Genomic DNA, 17,654 nt, shown 5'->3' on the forward strand with positions numbered 1-17,654 from the left:
GGTCTACACTCTACAAAATGTACGCCAAAGGGATAGCAAAATTTCCCAGAGAAGAGCCTCGAACGTCTAACGTGCATTAACGGCCGATGGAAAATAACTGGCCGCTGGCCGCGGCAGCCGATAATCTATCCAATCAGTCGAATCAATTGATAAAGAAAAGAGCAAAATTGAAATGTTGTTATAATAATTATAATGGCGATACATTTGCTTACGAATAAACTGGTTCATGCTAACCACATGCAGAGCTATAGACCGCGTGGACCACAAACAGAATGATATACAAGTTCTAATTTACTCATCAGGAAAAAATTTCTCCTGTTTGAGTACAGTACAAAGTAAATCTGTAAGATTTTTAAAAAGGCAAATTGCAGAGGCCGCTTCCAGAAGGTGAAGCCAGTTTCTATGGTAGGAATCGATTACAGTAATGACCGTACTGCTTTCGTACATCACTAACATGAGTAAAATGCGAAATTTACATCTGGTGCAAGAAGGCGCACAAACCACAAAACATACGTATTTTGAACAACCAATCATCTGAAGTACAGGGTTTTACTGGTCAGTTACGGATCTGGCCTTGTGAATAAACAGTTTAAGAAAAAAATCTGCAAAAACCTCTGTGCAGTCGTATCCAGACTACACTAGGCCATACAAAAATTTACTAGTTAGAGGCCATTGTGTCCGTTATCCATTTTTTTAGCTTGAAAACATCGGAGTACACTCCAGGCTCACCAGCAACGGCACAGCCCCGACCCTGCGAAACAATTCCGTATAGCGAGTATCTGCTGTAACTGGGTGGCTCGGCCATCACGAGAGGTCCTCCAGAATCACCTACAATCATGTGAAAACGTGACATCCGGAAATAAATTGTACATTTCAGTTTGGCAGCCATAGCAAGCTATACCTTCAGCTTTGATTAACTATGTAAATGGGCAAGGTTTGTGTTCTCGGCTGGCAATACGAAATCCTAAGTGAGAACTGATTAAAAAATTAGACACCCACTGAATCGTAATAATTATCGTGCAAAATGTATGAAAATGCCAAGTCCGTCAAGCAACCGTAAGGACTAAGAAGACAACAGTCGACTCTTTTTAAGTAGTTAAGGTAAAATGTACCTTGACAAGAGTCCCGTCCCCCTTGGTCCAAGCCTCCACAAATCTAGCATAGTACGCAAAACTCAAGGTATTCTGACCTTTTGTCGAATTGAGTGGGAAATTAGCATTACCGCATTGTCTGGCTGGCGAGGGTCAGACGTGTGACATTCGCTGTTGCTAAATATTTCTATATTGGTCTGCCGAAGCTGATCACTACCGGATCCAATTACTGCGTCACTTTTATCTGCAATTTTAAGATTGCTTTATCGGCAAACTCAAATACACTGGAAGTATCATTTACTATGATGGATTTTTTGTTTTACTTTGTTTATAGGACAGAGTCCCCCACCCGGCCACATACGCATCCGGTCGACCTTTGATACCAGATGACTGCGCTTTAAAAGTCCCGATCGCCTGGCTGGGCAGACAGATAGGTGACACCATGGAATTAGGGAAGTTAGGAATGGGAGCTGTTAGTTTAATCAGTGCCACGTCATCGTTTTTGTTGCCTTCCTTATCGTAATTTGGATGGAAAATAGCGCGGGCGATGCTGGCTTTCTGAATTTGAAGAGTCCAGTGCCGTTATATTGTCGTCAAAATCTTTGTGCGAGTAACTTGCAGGCATAATTCCTTTTCAGAATTTAAACGGACAATTTCTAATATTTCTGTCGGCGAGAGACTTTTACCTGGCTGTCGGAAACCTTCAACAAATTTTGGTTGCCGTAATAAACCTAAAATAGAATTCCAGATTAACATGTAACGGCCACATTGTCGCTACCACATTTAAAGCTGTCTGAGCAAAGATTCAGTTGTTAGATTTTAAGTTACGTTACATCAACTCTAACGGGTATTAAGCGCAAATTCCATTATTTGTCATGACATACGATGAGGTATGTCTTATGTCTATAGCGGAGTACTGACCTGTACGTATTGCTGGAATAGTCCTTCGTCATAGGGTTGAACGCAATGCGCGGCGGTAATAACCCACTGATTGTTTAACTGCAAAAAACAATATCAAAATTGGATACTTAAAATCCGGAGTTTTTATGTCGTTCCGTTAAACGTTAAAACTACTGTTCATATTTTCGACTCCCATGACCATATATCTATTTCATGAACTAGAGTAGTCTGCATTGTTAGAAATTAATTGAGCTACGTACCACAATGCAGTTTTGAATAAGTGGCCTACGTACCACACTAGCGTCGCAAAACTGTTTTTGTCCGGCAATAACCAAAGCAACCACCCAAGGCCAGGCGAGAGGTGCGGCCGTGACCCCGCCGACAATGCGTTGGAACATGGAAGCTGGTCGATTGCCTGTGCCCAACGGAACACCACAATTAGCGTTAACAGGCGCTGTGGTTGTCGTCTGTACTGTTATTGGAATCGCCGGACTGCGAATACAGCTCCAGTTGATGGAGAATCCCAATCTGCGCGTCATGTCGGTATCCCTGTTGTACGGGTCAACGCAAAAGTCAAACACCGCCACATGGGTACTGCTCAAATAGGTTCGGTTTGCCGATATGTCGGAAGTGGACACCGCTAAGAAAACGCATTGGTTTATCTGCGTTATATTCAGAAATATTAATACAGTTGGAAAACCTTACACTGGTAATTAACGCCCTCTGCAAAGAGAAGAAACCCATTGTAAGTACTGTTATTAAACGCAAAAATTAAATTGCACGTGCATTTGAATGGTTGTAGTCTGCTAAAGTATGGTAATATTAATTTTGGTTATTAGTGTTAGTTTACATACGTATGTACAGTGTATACTCGCAGTTTAGGGTGTGTAATAAAAATTGTTATAACCGCACGCACTTTGCTGGAGTTTAACGTAATTATTGAGGTCACACATGGACGTTCCCAAATTCTGAGCCAGTTTCCCGTCGAACATCACTCCAAAGTCATAATCACGAATGTTAAAATTGCTGGTGCTGGTCATGTCCAGAGACAGCAGGGCGCGACAATGCGTGGGCAAAGCAATAATAAATCGCTTCTTTGTTCCGGCGACGTACGGCTGTCGCGGTTTGCTAGAAAAGCCCGGGTGCGAAAAGAATGTACCGGTTTCTTGGCCACTGTTAAAAGTCCTCATCGTAGGATCCGAGTCGAACGATTGTGCGTTGTATGGCTGTGGTACTGCAAGTTTATGTTACCATAAAATAAGTTTACTTGCAAAACGGAAATATTAGCAATTTATGACGACTTACTAAACATTTGAGCAGCCACCCAACTCAGGAGTGCACAAAGTGCAAAAAGTAAGGTTGTAAACATTCTCTTATGTGTTACAAATGTACGCAGTTCGTAAGCTTTACTTTAAAGAAAGTTCTTTACGGAAAGATTGAGAATGTTAACAACAGGTTTCTTAACGGCTAGTTTGGACCTTTTTGTGGCAGATCCTCATCGAAGTGGGAAGTAGAACGTGTCACGTTTCGGACTAAACCATTGGAAAAATGTATATTTAGCAGTATTATGCGAAGGTTAATGCTGAACGCAGTAAATCGGCAGTCTTTCAAGTAGACAACACTTTCGTTGAGTGAAGAATCGATTTCTTCAAGGGCGGCTTTGGTGCCTGTTATACCACGTGACTTTGTATCGCATTCCCAAACGGTTAACGTCATTTCACAAAAGCTGTGCGTACTGAAAAGAACTTCCCGTAAGTTTTGTCCTCCTAAGTTGGTTGTATGGTCTCGCCTCCGAATTTTCTCCCAATGCAAAAATACTCGTACAAACAAGTTTTTGCACCGATTGATGGAAATACCACGCTACAAGTAACGTGAAAACTTTAATACGGTGAGGATCATAGGTGCAAGGCTCTTGTTCGTAGATGTAAAATAAAATTAACTGTCTACGTGTTTTGTGAACTAGTAATCGCAGGTTACTTGGTTTTTGTAAGGCCTTTGTTAGGGTGGAAGGAATCTGCATCTTTTATGGCCATTGATCTGGAAGTCAGGGTGAATTCGGCCTAACACTGTAACCATAAAATGATAGCTGCAGCAGAAACGGCCAAACGCCGGAGGTGTAATACAGCTGCAGTAAATATGCTGGTTGAAGAAACCTGTATCGCGGATGGGTGGAGGGGGACTTTTTTTTTAACCTTATGGTTTTTATTCAATTTAATTATGCTAAGCCAGTGTAAACATCCAAACACACACAAGCGTCACAGAGCATCAAAAGAGGGGGCTTAAATTAGGGAGAAAGATACAAATTGGTGGAACGCGGTATCTTTAATTTTGCTCTGTGAAATAATGGCTTCATTAGAAGCGGCCGAACACCGGAAGTGCAATAGATATAATCATACGTGTAAAATATACAGTAATAAATATGCTGGTGGAATTAAGCTGTGTCCCGGCTGCAGTTAATCATGTAGGAGCTACCAGTTGATACAATACTACAATATATATCTTTGTTGTACTACTGTTGAAATAATTGCTGTGGCAGAAGCGGCCGAACGCCGGAAGTGCAGTAAGTACGCTGACTTGGCTGGTCGTTCACAATTTTCGACTCAAAACCGTGGCTGCAACCATGGAAAGTTGTATTATAAACACCGCGCTGTGCTACCTTCGCACGTGAGTAAAATGTGTACATGTAATAATTTCATATTCATATATTCATGAATTCATGTTCAAATATTGATATATTTCATTATTCACCAATGGAAATTTCATCTGGTGCAACAAAGATAGCAAACCACGAAAACATAAATATTTTGAACAACGAATTTTCGGGACCACAGGGTTTTACTGGTCAGCGACGGCTGTGACCTTGCGAATAAATAGTTTAAAAAAGCTCTGCTGAATAATCTTTGCGCAGTAACCTCTGGAAGCTCCAAAAATTCTTCAGTTAGAGGCCATTGTGTCCGTTATCCATTTTTTCAACTTGAAAACATCGGTGTACGCCCCAGGCACACCGGGATCGGCACAGCTCCGACCCTGGGAAACAATTCCGTACAGCGAGTATCTCCTGTAACCGGGGGGCTCGGCCATTACGAGGGGTCCTCCAGAATCACCTACAATCAAGGGACAACCTGTCATTCGAAAATTCATTCCAGTGTGGCAGCGATGACACCGAAGGTTTTTCAGTTTTGATAAAATTGACCCGCGACTGAGTCTCGACTGAGACAGGATAGGAGATGACGACCAATTCAACAGCTAAACATCTAGAGATCGTAATGTATGCAAGTCGGCTTGCCCTTTTTTGGGGCGCCAGAATTTTGTCGATTACGTCGAAATTTGTTTTGATTATTTTCAATTTCGTACTGTACCAACCAAACTGAGCCATTTTGACAACAACGCTTTAATTTATTTTAAAGCATTTTAGTTTGGCAGCGATAACAAGCTAGGCATTCTTAGTGCCGATTAGATGTACCAGGGATCTGAGCTGAGATAGGAGATTACCACCCATTCAAAAACTTAAAACATTTAGAAATGTATTTATTGTGTAAAGTTTATCATGTATGACAGTATGTGCAACAATGGCTCAAAAAGAAAGCAATCCGTGCATTTTAAGTAGTAAGGAATTTACCTTGGCAAGCGTCCCGTCCACCTTCAACAAGCCCTCCGCAAATCTAGTAGTGTGCGCAGAACTCAAAATAATAATTATTTGTCTTTTGTCAAATTCGTGCAGAATTAGCATTACCGAAGCGTCCGCTAATGATCCAATGTCTGTCCCGTCGTATACCGCGTGACATTCTTTGTCGCTAAAAACTTCGATAGTGGTTTGCATGAGCTGGTGACTACCGGCTACAACTGTCACGTTTAATCCATCTGCAATTTTAAGACTACATTACCGGCAAAGTCATGTACACTGGTAATAGCCTTTCGTATGATAAATCATTTTTACTCTTGAAGTCGGCTAAGGTTGGCTTGGGTTGGTCTGCCTTAAGTGCTCCCCAGCCGGCCACATAGGCATACGGGCGATTCTTGGTACTGTATGCCTGCGCTTTGAAAGTCCCGATTGCGTGACTTGGCAGACATATAGGCGATACCATGGAATTAGGGAAATCCGGAATGGGCGCTGTTAACTTAATCAGTGCCATATCATTGCCCCAGTTTTTCTCAGTCACGTTTGGATGGATAATAACGCGGGCGATGCTGGCTTTCTAAATTTGTAAGATACTCTGCCATTAGGTTGTTTCCAGGAAAGAGCAGTTTTTGCATACCCCTGGTTTAATTTCGAAATTTAGCGGCGCATTGTTATGATCTTTTACCGTCAGAGAAAGTACACATCATTTGTGTGACTACTAGTTTTGGGGAAATGACTTTTTTGAATTAAAACCGAAATAGCGGTAGTAGTACCCTTAAGAGTATCGCTTACCTGACTGTCAGGAACTTCCCACAAATTTTGGCTGCCGTAATAAATCTACAACCAATTTCTTTACATTAGCGTTTTGACGACCCTTTAGTCGCTATCAGATTTAATGTTATCCGTTGACCATAAAGATCTAGTTACAGTAAAACCCCTCGTTACATACACCCTTATACAACATTCACCTCTTTATTACATACGTGCGGCTGGGAACCGAACTGTTCGGTGGATTATAATATAGTGGCGGTTCTCTATATAACATTCACCCCTCTATAAGTATAACATACACCTTTCGTGGAACCGCCTACAGTATTTAACATACAGTCAACCCCTGCGTTACATACAGCTGGCTGAATAAGCGCAGAAATTTTTCAAAGAAAGTTCAGACAGATCTGAAAGTTGACAGATCTGACAGTAAAAGCAGCAAAAAGGCGTTGAAAATTAATGGTTACCGGTTTATTCTGTAGAATAAACTGCCAGTAACACAGCAGCTTTTCGAAAAGGCATGCTCAACAAAAGCGCTGCAGAGCCATTTTTTGGAGGATTAACATAAATTTGTAAGCAAAACATTAGCGGCACCGTGTTTAGTTGCTATTGACCAATATATGGCCAGCCCCCTGGGGGTGAGTCATTGACCACCCCCAGGGGCAGTGCCCCTGTGTAACATACACCTCTTTACAACATTCAGAGAGCTGGGAACGGAGGGTGTATGTAGTAGAGGGATTTTACTGTACTCGTATTTTAAATTACAGTACATCAACTCCAACAGGAATAAAGCACAAGCAGTTCCATATTTGACGCTGCATATGTGACGTACAGTACTAATAGCACGTATAATTACCTTCACGGCTTTCTGGAAGTTTTCTTCCGTACCAACTTTTTTAATGCAATGCGCGGCGGTAATCACCCACTGACTGTTGAGCTGCAGTGAACAACAATAAAATTGGGTACGAATACCGTAATTCAGTTTTTTTAATTTTTTTATACCATGCAGTTAATGGTTTTGGCCAAAAACAACTTCACGTAACTAATGTTATGACAAAGGAGTAGCCTACCTACCACACTGGCGCCGCAGAAATGAAGCTGCTCAGACGCAACCACAGCAGCCGCCCACGGCCAGGCATTGGGTGCTGGCTTCACACCACCGACAATACGCTGGAACATGGAGGCCGGCCGATTGTCCGAGTTAATCGGAGTTCCACAATCGGTGTTAACCGGCGCCACGGTGGGATGAGTTAGAACGGTGGTGGGTCGAAGGGTCGTGCTGGTCGTACGTTTAGTAGTGGTTCTCTTGGTGGTCGTACGTTTAGTGGTGGTTGTTTTCTGTACTGTTGTGGGGTTCGGCGAACTGCGTACACAGCTCCACTTAGTGGCGAATCCCAATCTGCGCGTGGCATCTGTATCCTTGTTGTACGGGTGAGCGCAGAAGTCAAACACCGCCACATTTGTACTGCTTAAAAAGGTTCGAGTCGCTGACTTAATGTTAGGGTTCACCACTAAGAAAAGACATTTCTTTATACGTACATACATTACCAGTTAAGGAATAAATACTTAGGCTGGAAAAGCTTACGTTGGTAATTGTTGCTGCCTTCTGTAAGAGAGAGGAAATGCTTATGAAGTAATGCAAAAAATTTCACATGTATTTTAATTTTTTAGGTACAGTACTTACATTGCGCTGTACTTCCTACAGTGATTTTAGTTACCAATTTAAATACATTATGTTGTTGCAAAGCATTGCAGTCGTACTTTGTTGGAGATTGTCATAACTAGCACGGTCGCACATGGACTTTCCAAGATTCAGAGCCAATGCCCCGTCGAACATCACTCCAAAGTCATAATCACGCATGTTGAAGTTGCTGGTGTTGGTCATGTCCAGGGACAGCTTTGCTCGACAATAAGATGGCAATACAACAGCGAATCGCTTCTTTGTTCCGGCGACGTACGGCCGTCGGGGATGGCTTGAAAAGCCGGGATGCGAATAGAATGTGCCGCTTTCATGACCATTGTTGAAAGTCTGCATCGCAGGATCCGAGTCGTACGATTTTGCGTTGTTTGGCTGTGGTACTGAAATTTGATGTTACCGTTACCATCAGATAATTTTTAATCCAGGGTGGGAATCAATTTCGGAAAACATACCGATTACTTGAGCAGCAAGGTTAGCACAACCGAGAATTTCACAAAGTGCAAAAACTGAGGTGATAGACATTTCCTTTAATATATATTCGGAAGTATACTAGCTTATCCTAAAATTTTAATGGAGAAAATGATATTTACGGACTACCGTTAGATTATTAATGCAAATAACAGTGTTCTTACTGGTTATCTTGTAGGTTTTTATAGCAAATCCTCGTCGAAGTAGAACGTGTCACGTTTCGGACTAAGCCATTGGAAAAATGTATGATTTAGCAATATTGTGAAGTTTAATGCTGAATTAAGAAAATCAACGGTCTTTCAAGTAGATAACACGTTCGCTGAGTAAAGGAGCGAGTGCTTCAAGGGCGGCTCTTAGTAGTGCGCTACCGCCACTACTTTTGTTCTCTGAATGTGGTGAAAACTGACGTGACTTTGTACAATTCCTCGAATTCTACATGTGGACACAGTTCCATCATAGCAAACAAAAATCAACTCCGCGTAAATTAGAGCAGCGAAGCGACATAAGGCTATCGAGACCGGAGAATTTGTGGATGATCTGTGCTCCGAAATCTAAGGTCCAACTTTCAGCAGAAACCCCGGTACTTAAAAATGTAAACCGGTATGTAAACATCCACTGATCCTGGCTGTTTACATTTCACACAATGATTTCCTACATTTTTAGACTAAAGAGACTGCAGACACCAGTGTTAACAGCGGAAAGATGATGAATGTCTTGTGTCCAACCATTGTACAAGGTATGTAACTGCCCATTATATAAGGGAAATGGCTATTGTCACCCCCGTGCACCTTTTTTTGACTAAGTATTCTCACCCCTTTTTTGTAATAAATTAAGCACTCCCTTGGACTATTGTCACTCTTTACCACACGCCCTTTTGACTATTGCCACCATGCAGCTTTCGATTTATTGCTCATAATTGTGGCACCAGCGGGTCTTTTTACTCTGTTTATGCCACATCTGGCAAGGAAAGGCGCCGGCCAAGCGATGCTTATGGACACTGCACTGCAACGCTAAAAGGCGGCCTCATTTTTTGACTTCATCTTCAGGGCTTTTTTGCTAATGAGCTCCGCAGCGAATGCGATCGCGAAAATGTCCACAATTATGACCATCCTTTTGCTGCTGCACGCGCGGAAACAGAATTCGGGTGTCACTGTCAACGCTTCCGGTTCATCTTAAGACTTCTTTATCACTTAAGACTTCGACAGAGCGGGTACCGACTACCGGGGGTTTTGCCGGCAGTGATCAATCATAAACAGCTGGCTGTCCGCACTAACAACACCCATCCCCGCAACGATGTGTTTGTTACTTATAAGAAATGACCAGGGAGTGGCAGTAGTCAAAGACAAGGAGGGTTGGAAAGGTAGTGACAACAGTCAAAAGGGTTGTTTATTTTATTTCAAAAAAGGGGGTGACTATAGTCAAAACGGGGTGCACACTGCAGAAGGTGAGATTAGCCAAAAAGGGGTGCGGGGGGTGACAATAGTCTCACCTTTATATTATTTTTAGTGTGACATGCTGCTTACTGCCAACTACCCATTGTTTATTCCTGGCAGCTTTTCAGTTTATAAATTACACGGTCGTACTACAAATTCCTCCCTGAAATGACACCCTATACGCTGTTTCCTGCGGTGCTGTCTTGTACATATACCGATGTAATAAGCGCTACGCATTGTGCTAAAGTGCAGACATTATAATTGCTCGTCGCAATTATTTACCAAAACGTTAATGACTACTGTAGGCATCTTTACAACACTTGGGTGATTAATGATTACAGGAAATTTCCCATTGTAATAGAAAAGGTGACAGATTCGATACTGTTGAGCGAACGGTTTCTTTTTGACTTTAGAGAATTCAATAAAGTTTTCGGGTAGCGGCTTTAAGGGCTGGTATAGGGAAACAATGTCTAAGTCACCATAGGAAGGGTAAACTCTCAAACAATCCAATCTTGTACCACCTACCATATCCATCTGTTTTTCTTTCTCTTTTTTCGCGGGTGCTCAATAAAGGGGTTTTCGGTTGGGCAGGGCAGTGGTCGCTCTCTTCCCCCGATCCCCGGTCGGCCGGCTTTTCGCTGACCCACGGTCACTGCCCCCAGCCGACTGCCGAGGGTACCAGCTTCCCTGAAGCCGGGGCTTCAGCGACCAAAGTGGGCTCCAAAAAACGCCATAGTGACGCAATTATATTTCTATCGGTTATACAGTAGCTACTAGTACTAGCTACGTATTATGTGTTTCGTAAATGCTTGAGTAAGGTACGTCTACGGAGTTGAAACCTCATCAGGAATGCAAAGACCGCATTCAGAATGCAGAGCTACAAAATACCCTGTTTTGCTGATAATTTTGTTTTAAAAATAATATGAAGGCTGAATTTTACATGCTATGAAAAAAATGCGCATACTAATGAGTTAGGATGATAAAAAAATGTAACAGAATTCACAGTAGGAAGTTTCATCTGGTGCGAGAAACCGAAAAAGACGTATTTCAAACGCACGTTATCGGAAACAGACAGCGCTCCACAGGACAGTTACAGATATGGTTTAGCGAACATGTAGTTTAACGCAAGGCTCTGTAGAAGTCTCGGGCAGTCCTTCGACTAGTTTTCAAAAAATTTACTAATTTGCGGCCATTGTGTCCATTATCCATTTTTTCACTTTGAAAACATCGGAGTACAGTCCCGGCGTGCCGGGATTCGCGCAACCCCGACCGGACGATACAATTCCGTACAGCGAGTATCTGTTGTAACTGGGTGGCTCGGCCATCACTAGGGGTCCTCCGGAATCTCCTGCAATCAAAGTGACAACTTGGCATTCGGACTAGTTCATTTCAGCTTGACCGTGAAGACACGCTAAGCGCTTTAATTCAGCTTTGATTAATTAAATGGACAAGGTTTGCGTTCTGGGCTTCCGATAAGAGACAATAATCGATTCAAAAATTACACGTCCAGGAAATCACAATAATTATCGTGGAAATATACAGTACAAGAAATGACGTCGGCTTCGCCTCCGCATTTCTTGTGGTCCTCAGTGGATCTGTATAGGTATACCGTATACGTGGTAGCAGATAGCAGCAGATAGCAGTGGTAGATAGCAGATAGCAGTGGTAGTTTGGTAACTCATTCACGCAACGGGAAGTGTGCACTAGGTAGCAGTGGTAGTTTGGTCACTCATTCACCTAATGGGAAGTGTGCACTAGATAGCAGTGGTAGTTTGGTCACTCATTCACCTAATGGGAAGTATGCACTAGATAGCAGTGGTAGTTTGGTCACTCATTCACCCAACAAGAAGTGTGCACTAGATAGCAGTGGTAGTTTGGTCACTCATTCACCTAATGGGAAGTGTGCACTAGATAGCAGTGGTAGTTTGGTCACTCATTCACCTAATGGGAAGTGTGCACTAGATAGCAGTGGTAGTTTGGTCACTCATTCACCTAAGGGGAAGTGTGCACTAGATAACAGTGGTAGTTTAGTCACTCATTTACCTAATGGGAAGTGTGCACTAGATAGCAGTGGTAGTTTGGTCACTCATTCACCCAACAAGAAGTGTGCACTAGATAGCAGTGGTAGTTTGGTCACTCATTCACCCAACGAGAAGTGTGCACTAGGTAGCAGTGGTAGTTTGGTCACTCATTCACCTAATGGGAAGTGTGCACTAGATAGCAGTGGTAGTTTGGTCACTCATTCACCTAAGGGGAAGTGTGCACTAGATAACAGTGGTAGTTTAGTCACTCATTTACCTAATGGGAAGTGTGCACTAGATAGCAGTGGTAGTTTGGTCACTCATTCAGTGTAATTACGAGTATCTTGTGTGTTTGGTCAGTGAAATGAGCACTAATTACCTCGTAGTGATTCGTATTTCGTACTATATTTTGCACAATTGCATTTTACGATTTGAATGCCTGTCTGGGCACATGATGCAGATTTTTGTCAGCGATTTTCTGACTGAAAGATTTCTGATCAGCGTAATATTTTCGACGTTTTTTTACGTTTCACGCATTTTCTTATGTTCGACAATTAGAAAGGGGTAATCAATATTCAATCCCATAAGACCCAATTAATCCTTTATGGGTTAACCGAATATTTGTCTTCTTTGAGGTCACTTATTTTCAAACTTAATATTTTTAACGTAGCAACAGTAATTTCGTAAGTATAGACATACTGTTATTAAGTATGGATGAACTTTAACTTTACATGGCAGACCCGGCTTTTGGAGGTGATGTGTTTGGTCGCTTGAATGCATTTTCGAAAAAAACGAACACCCTCTGGCCGCGTTTTAGAACATGGGCTTTCCGATGATAGCAGTGGTTTTTGTTAATTCGGTCTGGGATTCTGGCATTGGTGTATGCAGTTTTTTCTGTTCGTGGTAATAAAGATCTAGAACTAGATGAGTCTTGTACGTAAATGCGTCAAGCCACCGTAAAAAGACAGCAATCGACTCATTTTAAGTACCGTGAAGGTGATCGTACCTTGACAAGCGTCCCGTCCACCTTGATCCAAACCTCCACAAATCTAGCATTGAATGCAGAATTCAAAAATAATCTGACCTTTTGTCAAAATGAGTGGGGAATTATCATTACCGAAGTGTCTGGCAATCGCCAAGAGGGGTAAGCCGCCTGACATTCACTGTTGTTAAATACTTCTATACTGATTTGCTGGAGCTGGTCACTGCCTAATCCAATCGTTGCATCGCCTCCATCTGCAATTTTAAGGCTGCTTTATCGGCAAAGCCACAAAAGCTGGGAGTGTAATTTAATATAATGGATTCATCCTTACATTGTCCCTCGTGCAGAGTCCCCCAGCCGGCCACATACGCATATGGGCGACCTTTGGTACTAGATGACTGCGCTTTGAAAGTCCCGATTGGCTGACTTGGCAGACAGATAGGCGATACCATGGGGTTAGGGAAATTCGGAATGGGCGCAGTTAATTTAATCAGTGCAACATCATTGTTCAAGTTGTTTATATTGTAATTTGGATGCATGATAGCGCGGGCGACGGTGACTTTCTAAATTTGTAAACTAAATTCCGCTTGTTATCTTGATAATCTTTATGCTAGTTATTCTTAAGTACAGTTCATTTCAAAATTTAAAAGAAGACTGCGAGAGATATTTACCTGGCTGTCAGGAATCTTCGACAAGTTTTGGTTGCCGTAATAGACCTAATGAAGGATTTCATATTAACGTCATGTTAACGTTGTCTTTAAACGGCCCAGTTGTCTCCACCAGATTTAAAGCTGTCCGTGCAAAGATACTGTTAATACATTGTTTTAAGTTATATTGTATGCGCTGTAACGGGTATAAACCGTAAGCAATTCTATTATTTGACATGGTATACTTCTGTAAGTTCTATGTCTCGTGCAATAATGACCTGTACGAATTGCTTGAATTGTGTTTCAGTACTGGGATCAATGCACTGTGCGGCTGTAACGACCCACTGGTTGTTTAACTGCAAAAAAAACAACATTTAACTGCAAATTTGGAGTCTTTAAAACATTCCGTTAAAATTATTTTCGACTCACATGATCGCACATTTGACGACCAAGTCTGCATTAATGTGCGAAATTATTTCAGAAACGTAATGCTGTGCAGTTTTGATTAAGTACCTACGTACCACACTAGCGCCGCAAAAATGTTGTCCTCCTGTAACCAAAGCAACCGCCCACGGCCAGGAGAGGGGCGCGACCGGCACGCCGCCGACAATGCGCTGGAACACGGAAGCCGGTCCATTGCCTGAGCCCATCGGAATACCACAATCAACAGTGTTAACAGGCGTCGTGGTTGTCGTTTGTGCTGTTGTTGGAGTCGCCGGAGTGCGAATGCAGCTCCAGTTGATGGAGAATCCCAATCTGCGCGTCATGTCGATATCCCTGTTGTACGGGTCAACGCAGAAGTCAAACACCGCCACATTGGTGCTGCTTAAATAGATTCGGCTTGCTGACATGTCGGACGTGGTCACCGCTAACATAAGAAAAGGCATCAGTTTGTCTGCGTTATTTTCAGATATCAAATACAATTGGGGAACCTTACATTGGTAATTAATGCCCTCTGCAAAGAAAAGAAACACATTGCAAGTTTACATAATACATGCAATACATAGGTACAGTGTGTACTCGTAATTTACCTCGTGTAATGAAAATTGTTATAACCGTACGCACTTTGCTGGAGTTTAACATAATTACTGAGGTCGCACATGGACGTCCCCAGATTCTGAGCCAGTTTCCCGTCGAACATCACTCCAAAATCATAATCACGAATGTTGAAATTGCTGGTGTTGGTCATGTCCAGAGACAGCAGGGCGCGACAATACGTGGGCAAAGCAATAATAAATCGCTTCTTTGTTCCGGCGACGTACGGCTGTCGCGGTTTGCTAGAAAAGCCCGGGTGCGAAAAGAATGTACCGGTTTCTTGGCCACTGTTAATAGTCCTCATCTTAGGATCCGAGTCGAACGATTGTGCGTTGTATGGCTGTGGTACTGCAAGTTTATGTTACCATAAAATAAGTTTAATTTCAAAACGGAAATATTAGAAATTTATGACGACTTACTAAACATTTGAGCAGCCACCCAACTCAGGAGCACACAAATTGCAAAAACTAAGGTTGTGAACATTCTCTTATGTGTTACAGTTGTACACAGTCCGTACTCCGTACAATTTTAATTTAAAAAAAGTTCCTTTACGGAAAGATTCAGAATGTTAACACGAGGTTTCTTAACGGCTAGTTTGGACCTTTTTGTGGCAGATCCTTATCGAAGAAGGAAGTAGAACGTGTCACGTTTCGGACTAAACCATTAGAAAAATGTATGAATTAGCACTATTATGCGCAGTTTAATGCTGAATCCAGAAAATCGACAATCTGTCAAGTAGACAACACTTTCGTTGAGTAAAGGAGCGATTTCTTCAAGGGTGGTTTTGGTACCTGTTATATCACGTGACTTTGTGTCGCATTAGAACACGATTAACGGATTAACGTCATTTTTCACGAAATTGCGCAAACTGGAAAGAATTAAAGTGCATGATGCTCTTGTTCGTTGAAAGCTGTATCGCGGGTGTGGGGACTAAATTATGAAGGGAGATACAAATACGGTATCTTAAATATAGTAAAATACTTTATCTTGGCCTGTTACTCTATGAATAACGGCTGCAGCAGAAGCGGCCAAACACCGGAAGTGTAATGAATACTCGTATATAAAAAATAATAAGTTATGTTGGTGGAAGAAAGCTGTATCGAGGGTGGGGGGACTTAATTATGGAGGGAGATCAAAATTGGCAGCATACAAAAATACTGTTTCTTGATGTATAACTCTTTTTAAAACGTTCAAAATGGTTTTTAACAATTGCAAGTGCTGCTTTTAGTAGGCAATACCCATCAAAATAACAAACAACTGCAACGCCGGGACACTACTTCGTAGTTAAAATTTAAGCATTTAAAAGTAAAATTTGTTTCTGGAGTAGTTTTTCTCTTGTGTCTGTGTGTATCGCCACTTCCTGATTAATTGATATTGGCCATGGCCTTTTGCGCAGTTATTCCTTTAAAATAATACGAGTATTATAGCTGCGGCGATGCAGTAGAAGCGCCCGCTCACCAGAAGTGAAACAAGCAAGCTGCGTGTGCTCAAGAAACTGCTGAAAAGCAGCATGAGCTAGGCCTAGATGGTTTGCTTTTAGTCTGCTGGTCGTTCCTATTCGTTTGGTAATTTAGATAATAGCAAAATTTGCGCAATTTCACTTACGTTGCGTCATTCATGCTACGGATGTTTTGCTATTTTGTGGCGGGATAACCAGGGATGACTTGACGTGGTGGTTCTTTCAATTAGCTACTTCGTAATTACATGCGCATTCAGCAACGAGGTTGAGGGAAAAAAGACTTTCTGTCATTACTTTGTCACATGTAGAAATTAACTAAAAATGAATACAGAAAACTAGGAAATGCTCGAAGGTAGCTAGTGCAGCGCTTCGACTTTGTCATGTTTTGCTAATTATATCAGGTAAATGACCAATGTGAAACTGAAACTGCCGACAGGTGACCCAACTGTTACATGGGAAGCAAAATTAATTCAGTTTGCAGGACCTGACATCACTTTAATGTGACGTAACATACGTCTGATAAAAGTATCGCAACCAAAAAATTTGCAGGATATCATGTTTTGTGACCTTAAAATGGCTCTGTATTGTAATGTGCACACATGCACCGAAAGAAGCGCTGATCTGAGGCTATGAGATAAACGTCTGTGTGAGCGAGATATCTGTAAAATTTTACAGATATCTCGCTACAGATGTGTTTCTTATTTTGGATCATTCGAACGATCCAAAATCAGAAATACGAAGGATCGAATAAAACATAAAAAAACGTAGTCTTATTCAATGGTACCAAAACTTTATCGGCCCCGGAGTATCATTAGTGTGTGGGCCCATGTACTGCCTGCTTCGGTAACCTGCTGGTCCAGTGCTGGACAACAACGCGTTCCGCAAAAGTGGTGCCCTATGTCACCATACAGAATTGTACTCGTACACAAGTTGTAATTTACCCACAAACAGAAACGTCAAGAGGCCCTCATCAGGAATGCAAAAGCCGCAAATAAAATACAAAGCTAATTTGTTGCTAATTTTGCATTAAGCAGTCGTATAATTATTTTATTTTCAAGTCTTCATACAAATACATAAATAAAATGCACGTATGTAATATTGATGAGAAATCAACATAACGTCAGTTACAGATGGAAATTTCATCTGGTGCGACAAGACGCGCAAGCGACAAAAACATATTTAAAATCACACAATCATTTAATGTTGAATTTTTGTAGAAGCGTTGTAGTGGTCAGTCCCAGAGGAAGTCTTGCGGATAAACAGCTTACACTTTTACAGTACTTTTAATCTCTGTGAACCGTTTGGGCCCATTATTCTCTGGACGATCTTCCAAAAATTTACTAGTTGGAGACCATTGTGTTCGCTATCCATTTTTTCAATTTGAAAACGTCGGTGCATATCCCAGGCGAACCGGCTTCGGCACATTTTGCAGCGAACGATACAATTCCGTACAGTGAGTATCTGTTGTAACTGGGTGGCTCTGCCATAACAAGGGGTCCTCCAGCGTCCCCTACAATCAAGTGACAACTTGT

At 41.9% G+C, this 17,654-nt stretch overlaps 3 protein-coding genes across 3 annotated transcripts; all 3 read right to left on the reverse strand.

Moving 5' to 3' along the window:
* Window positions 1-201: 201 nt before the first annotated feature.
* LOC129592154 (transmembrane protease serine 9-like) lies at window positions 202-3,469 on the reverse strand. The gene is made up of 10 exons (XM_055488125.1): window positions 3,297-3,469; window positions 2,908-3,225; window positions 2,697-2,714; window positions 2,285-2,631; window positions 2,013-2,090; window positions 1,778-1,822; window positions 1,415-1,649; window positions 1,223-1,335; window positions 1,113-1,155; window positions 202-828 (listed from the first exon to the last, which is right to left on the reverse strand). Exons 1-10 carry the CDS (start codon window positions 3,358-3,360, stop codon window positions 659-661), a joined length of 1,431 nt encoding a protein of 476 aa, XP_055344100.1. The 5' UTR covers window positions 3,361-3,469; the 3' UTR covers window positions 202-658.
* Window positions 3,470-4,682: 1,213 nt separating this feature from the next.
* On the reverse strand, window positions 4,683-8,693 carry LOC129592151 (transmembrane protease serine 9-like). The gene is made up of 10 exons (XM_055488123.1): window positions 8,530-8,693; window positions 8,140-8,457; window positions 7,964-7,984; window positions 7,453-7,889; window positions 7,235-7,315; window positions 6,403-6,447; window positions 5,929-6,187; window positions 5,725-5,852; window positions 5,611-5,653; window positions 4,683-5,095 (listed from the first exon to the last, which is right to left on the reverse strand). Exons 1-10 carry the CDS (start codon window positions 8,597-8,599, stop codon window positions 4,926-4,928), a joined length of 1,572 nt encoding a protein of 523 aa, XP_055344098.1. The 5' UTR covers window positions 8,600-8,693; the 3' UTR covers window positions 4,683-4,925.
* A 2,179-nt stretch (window positions 8,694-10,872) lies between these two features.
* On the reverse strand, window positions 10,873-15,252 carry LOC129592153 (transmembrane protease serine 9-like). The gene is made up of 10 exons (XM_055488124.1): window positions 15,083-15,252; window positions 14,694-15,011; window positions 14,566-14,583; window positions 14,150-14,496; window positions 13,907-13,984; window positions 13,653-13,697; window positions 13,313-13,544; window positions 13,117-13,235; window positions 13,006-13,048; window positions 10,873-11,326 (listed from the first exon to the last, which is right to left on the reverse strand). Exons 1-10 carry the CDS (start codon window positions 15,144-15,146, stop codon window positions 11,157-11,159), a joined length of 1,434 nt encoding a protein of 477 aa, XP_055344099.1. The 5' UTR covers window positions 15,147-15,252; the 3' UTR covers window positions 10,873-11,156.
* Between the last annotated feature and the right edge of the window lie 2,402 nt (window positions 15,253-17,654).

The sequence above is a fragment of the Paramacrobiotus metropolitanus genome, unplaced genomic scaffold (assembly GCF_019649055.1).
Source record: "Paramacrobiotus metropolitanus isolate TYO unplaced genomic scaffold, Prichtersi_v1.0 Parri_scaffold0000050, whole genome shotgun sequence".
Lineage (NCBI taxonomy): Eukaryota > Metazoa > Tardigrada > Eutardigrada > Parachela > Macrobiotidae > Paramacrobiotus > Paramacrobiotus metropolitanus.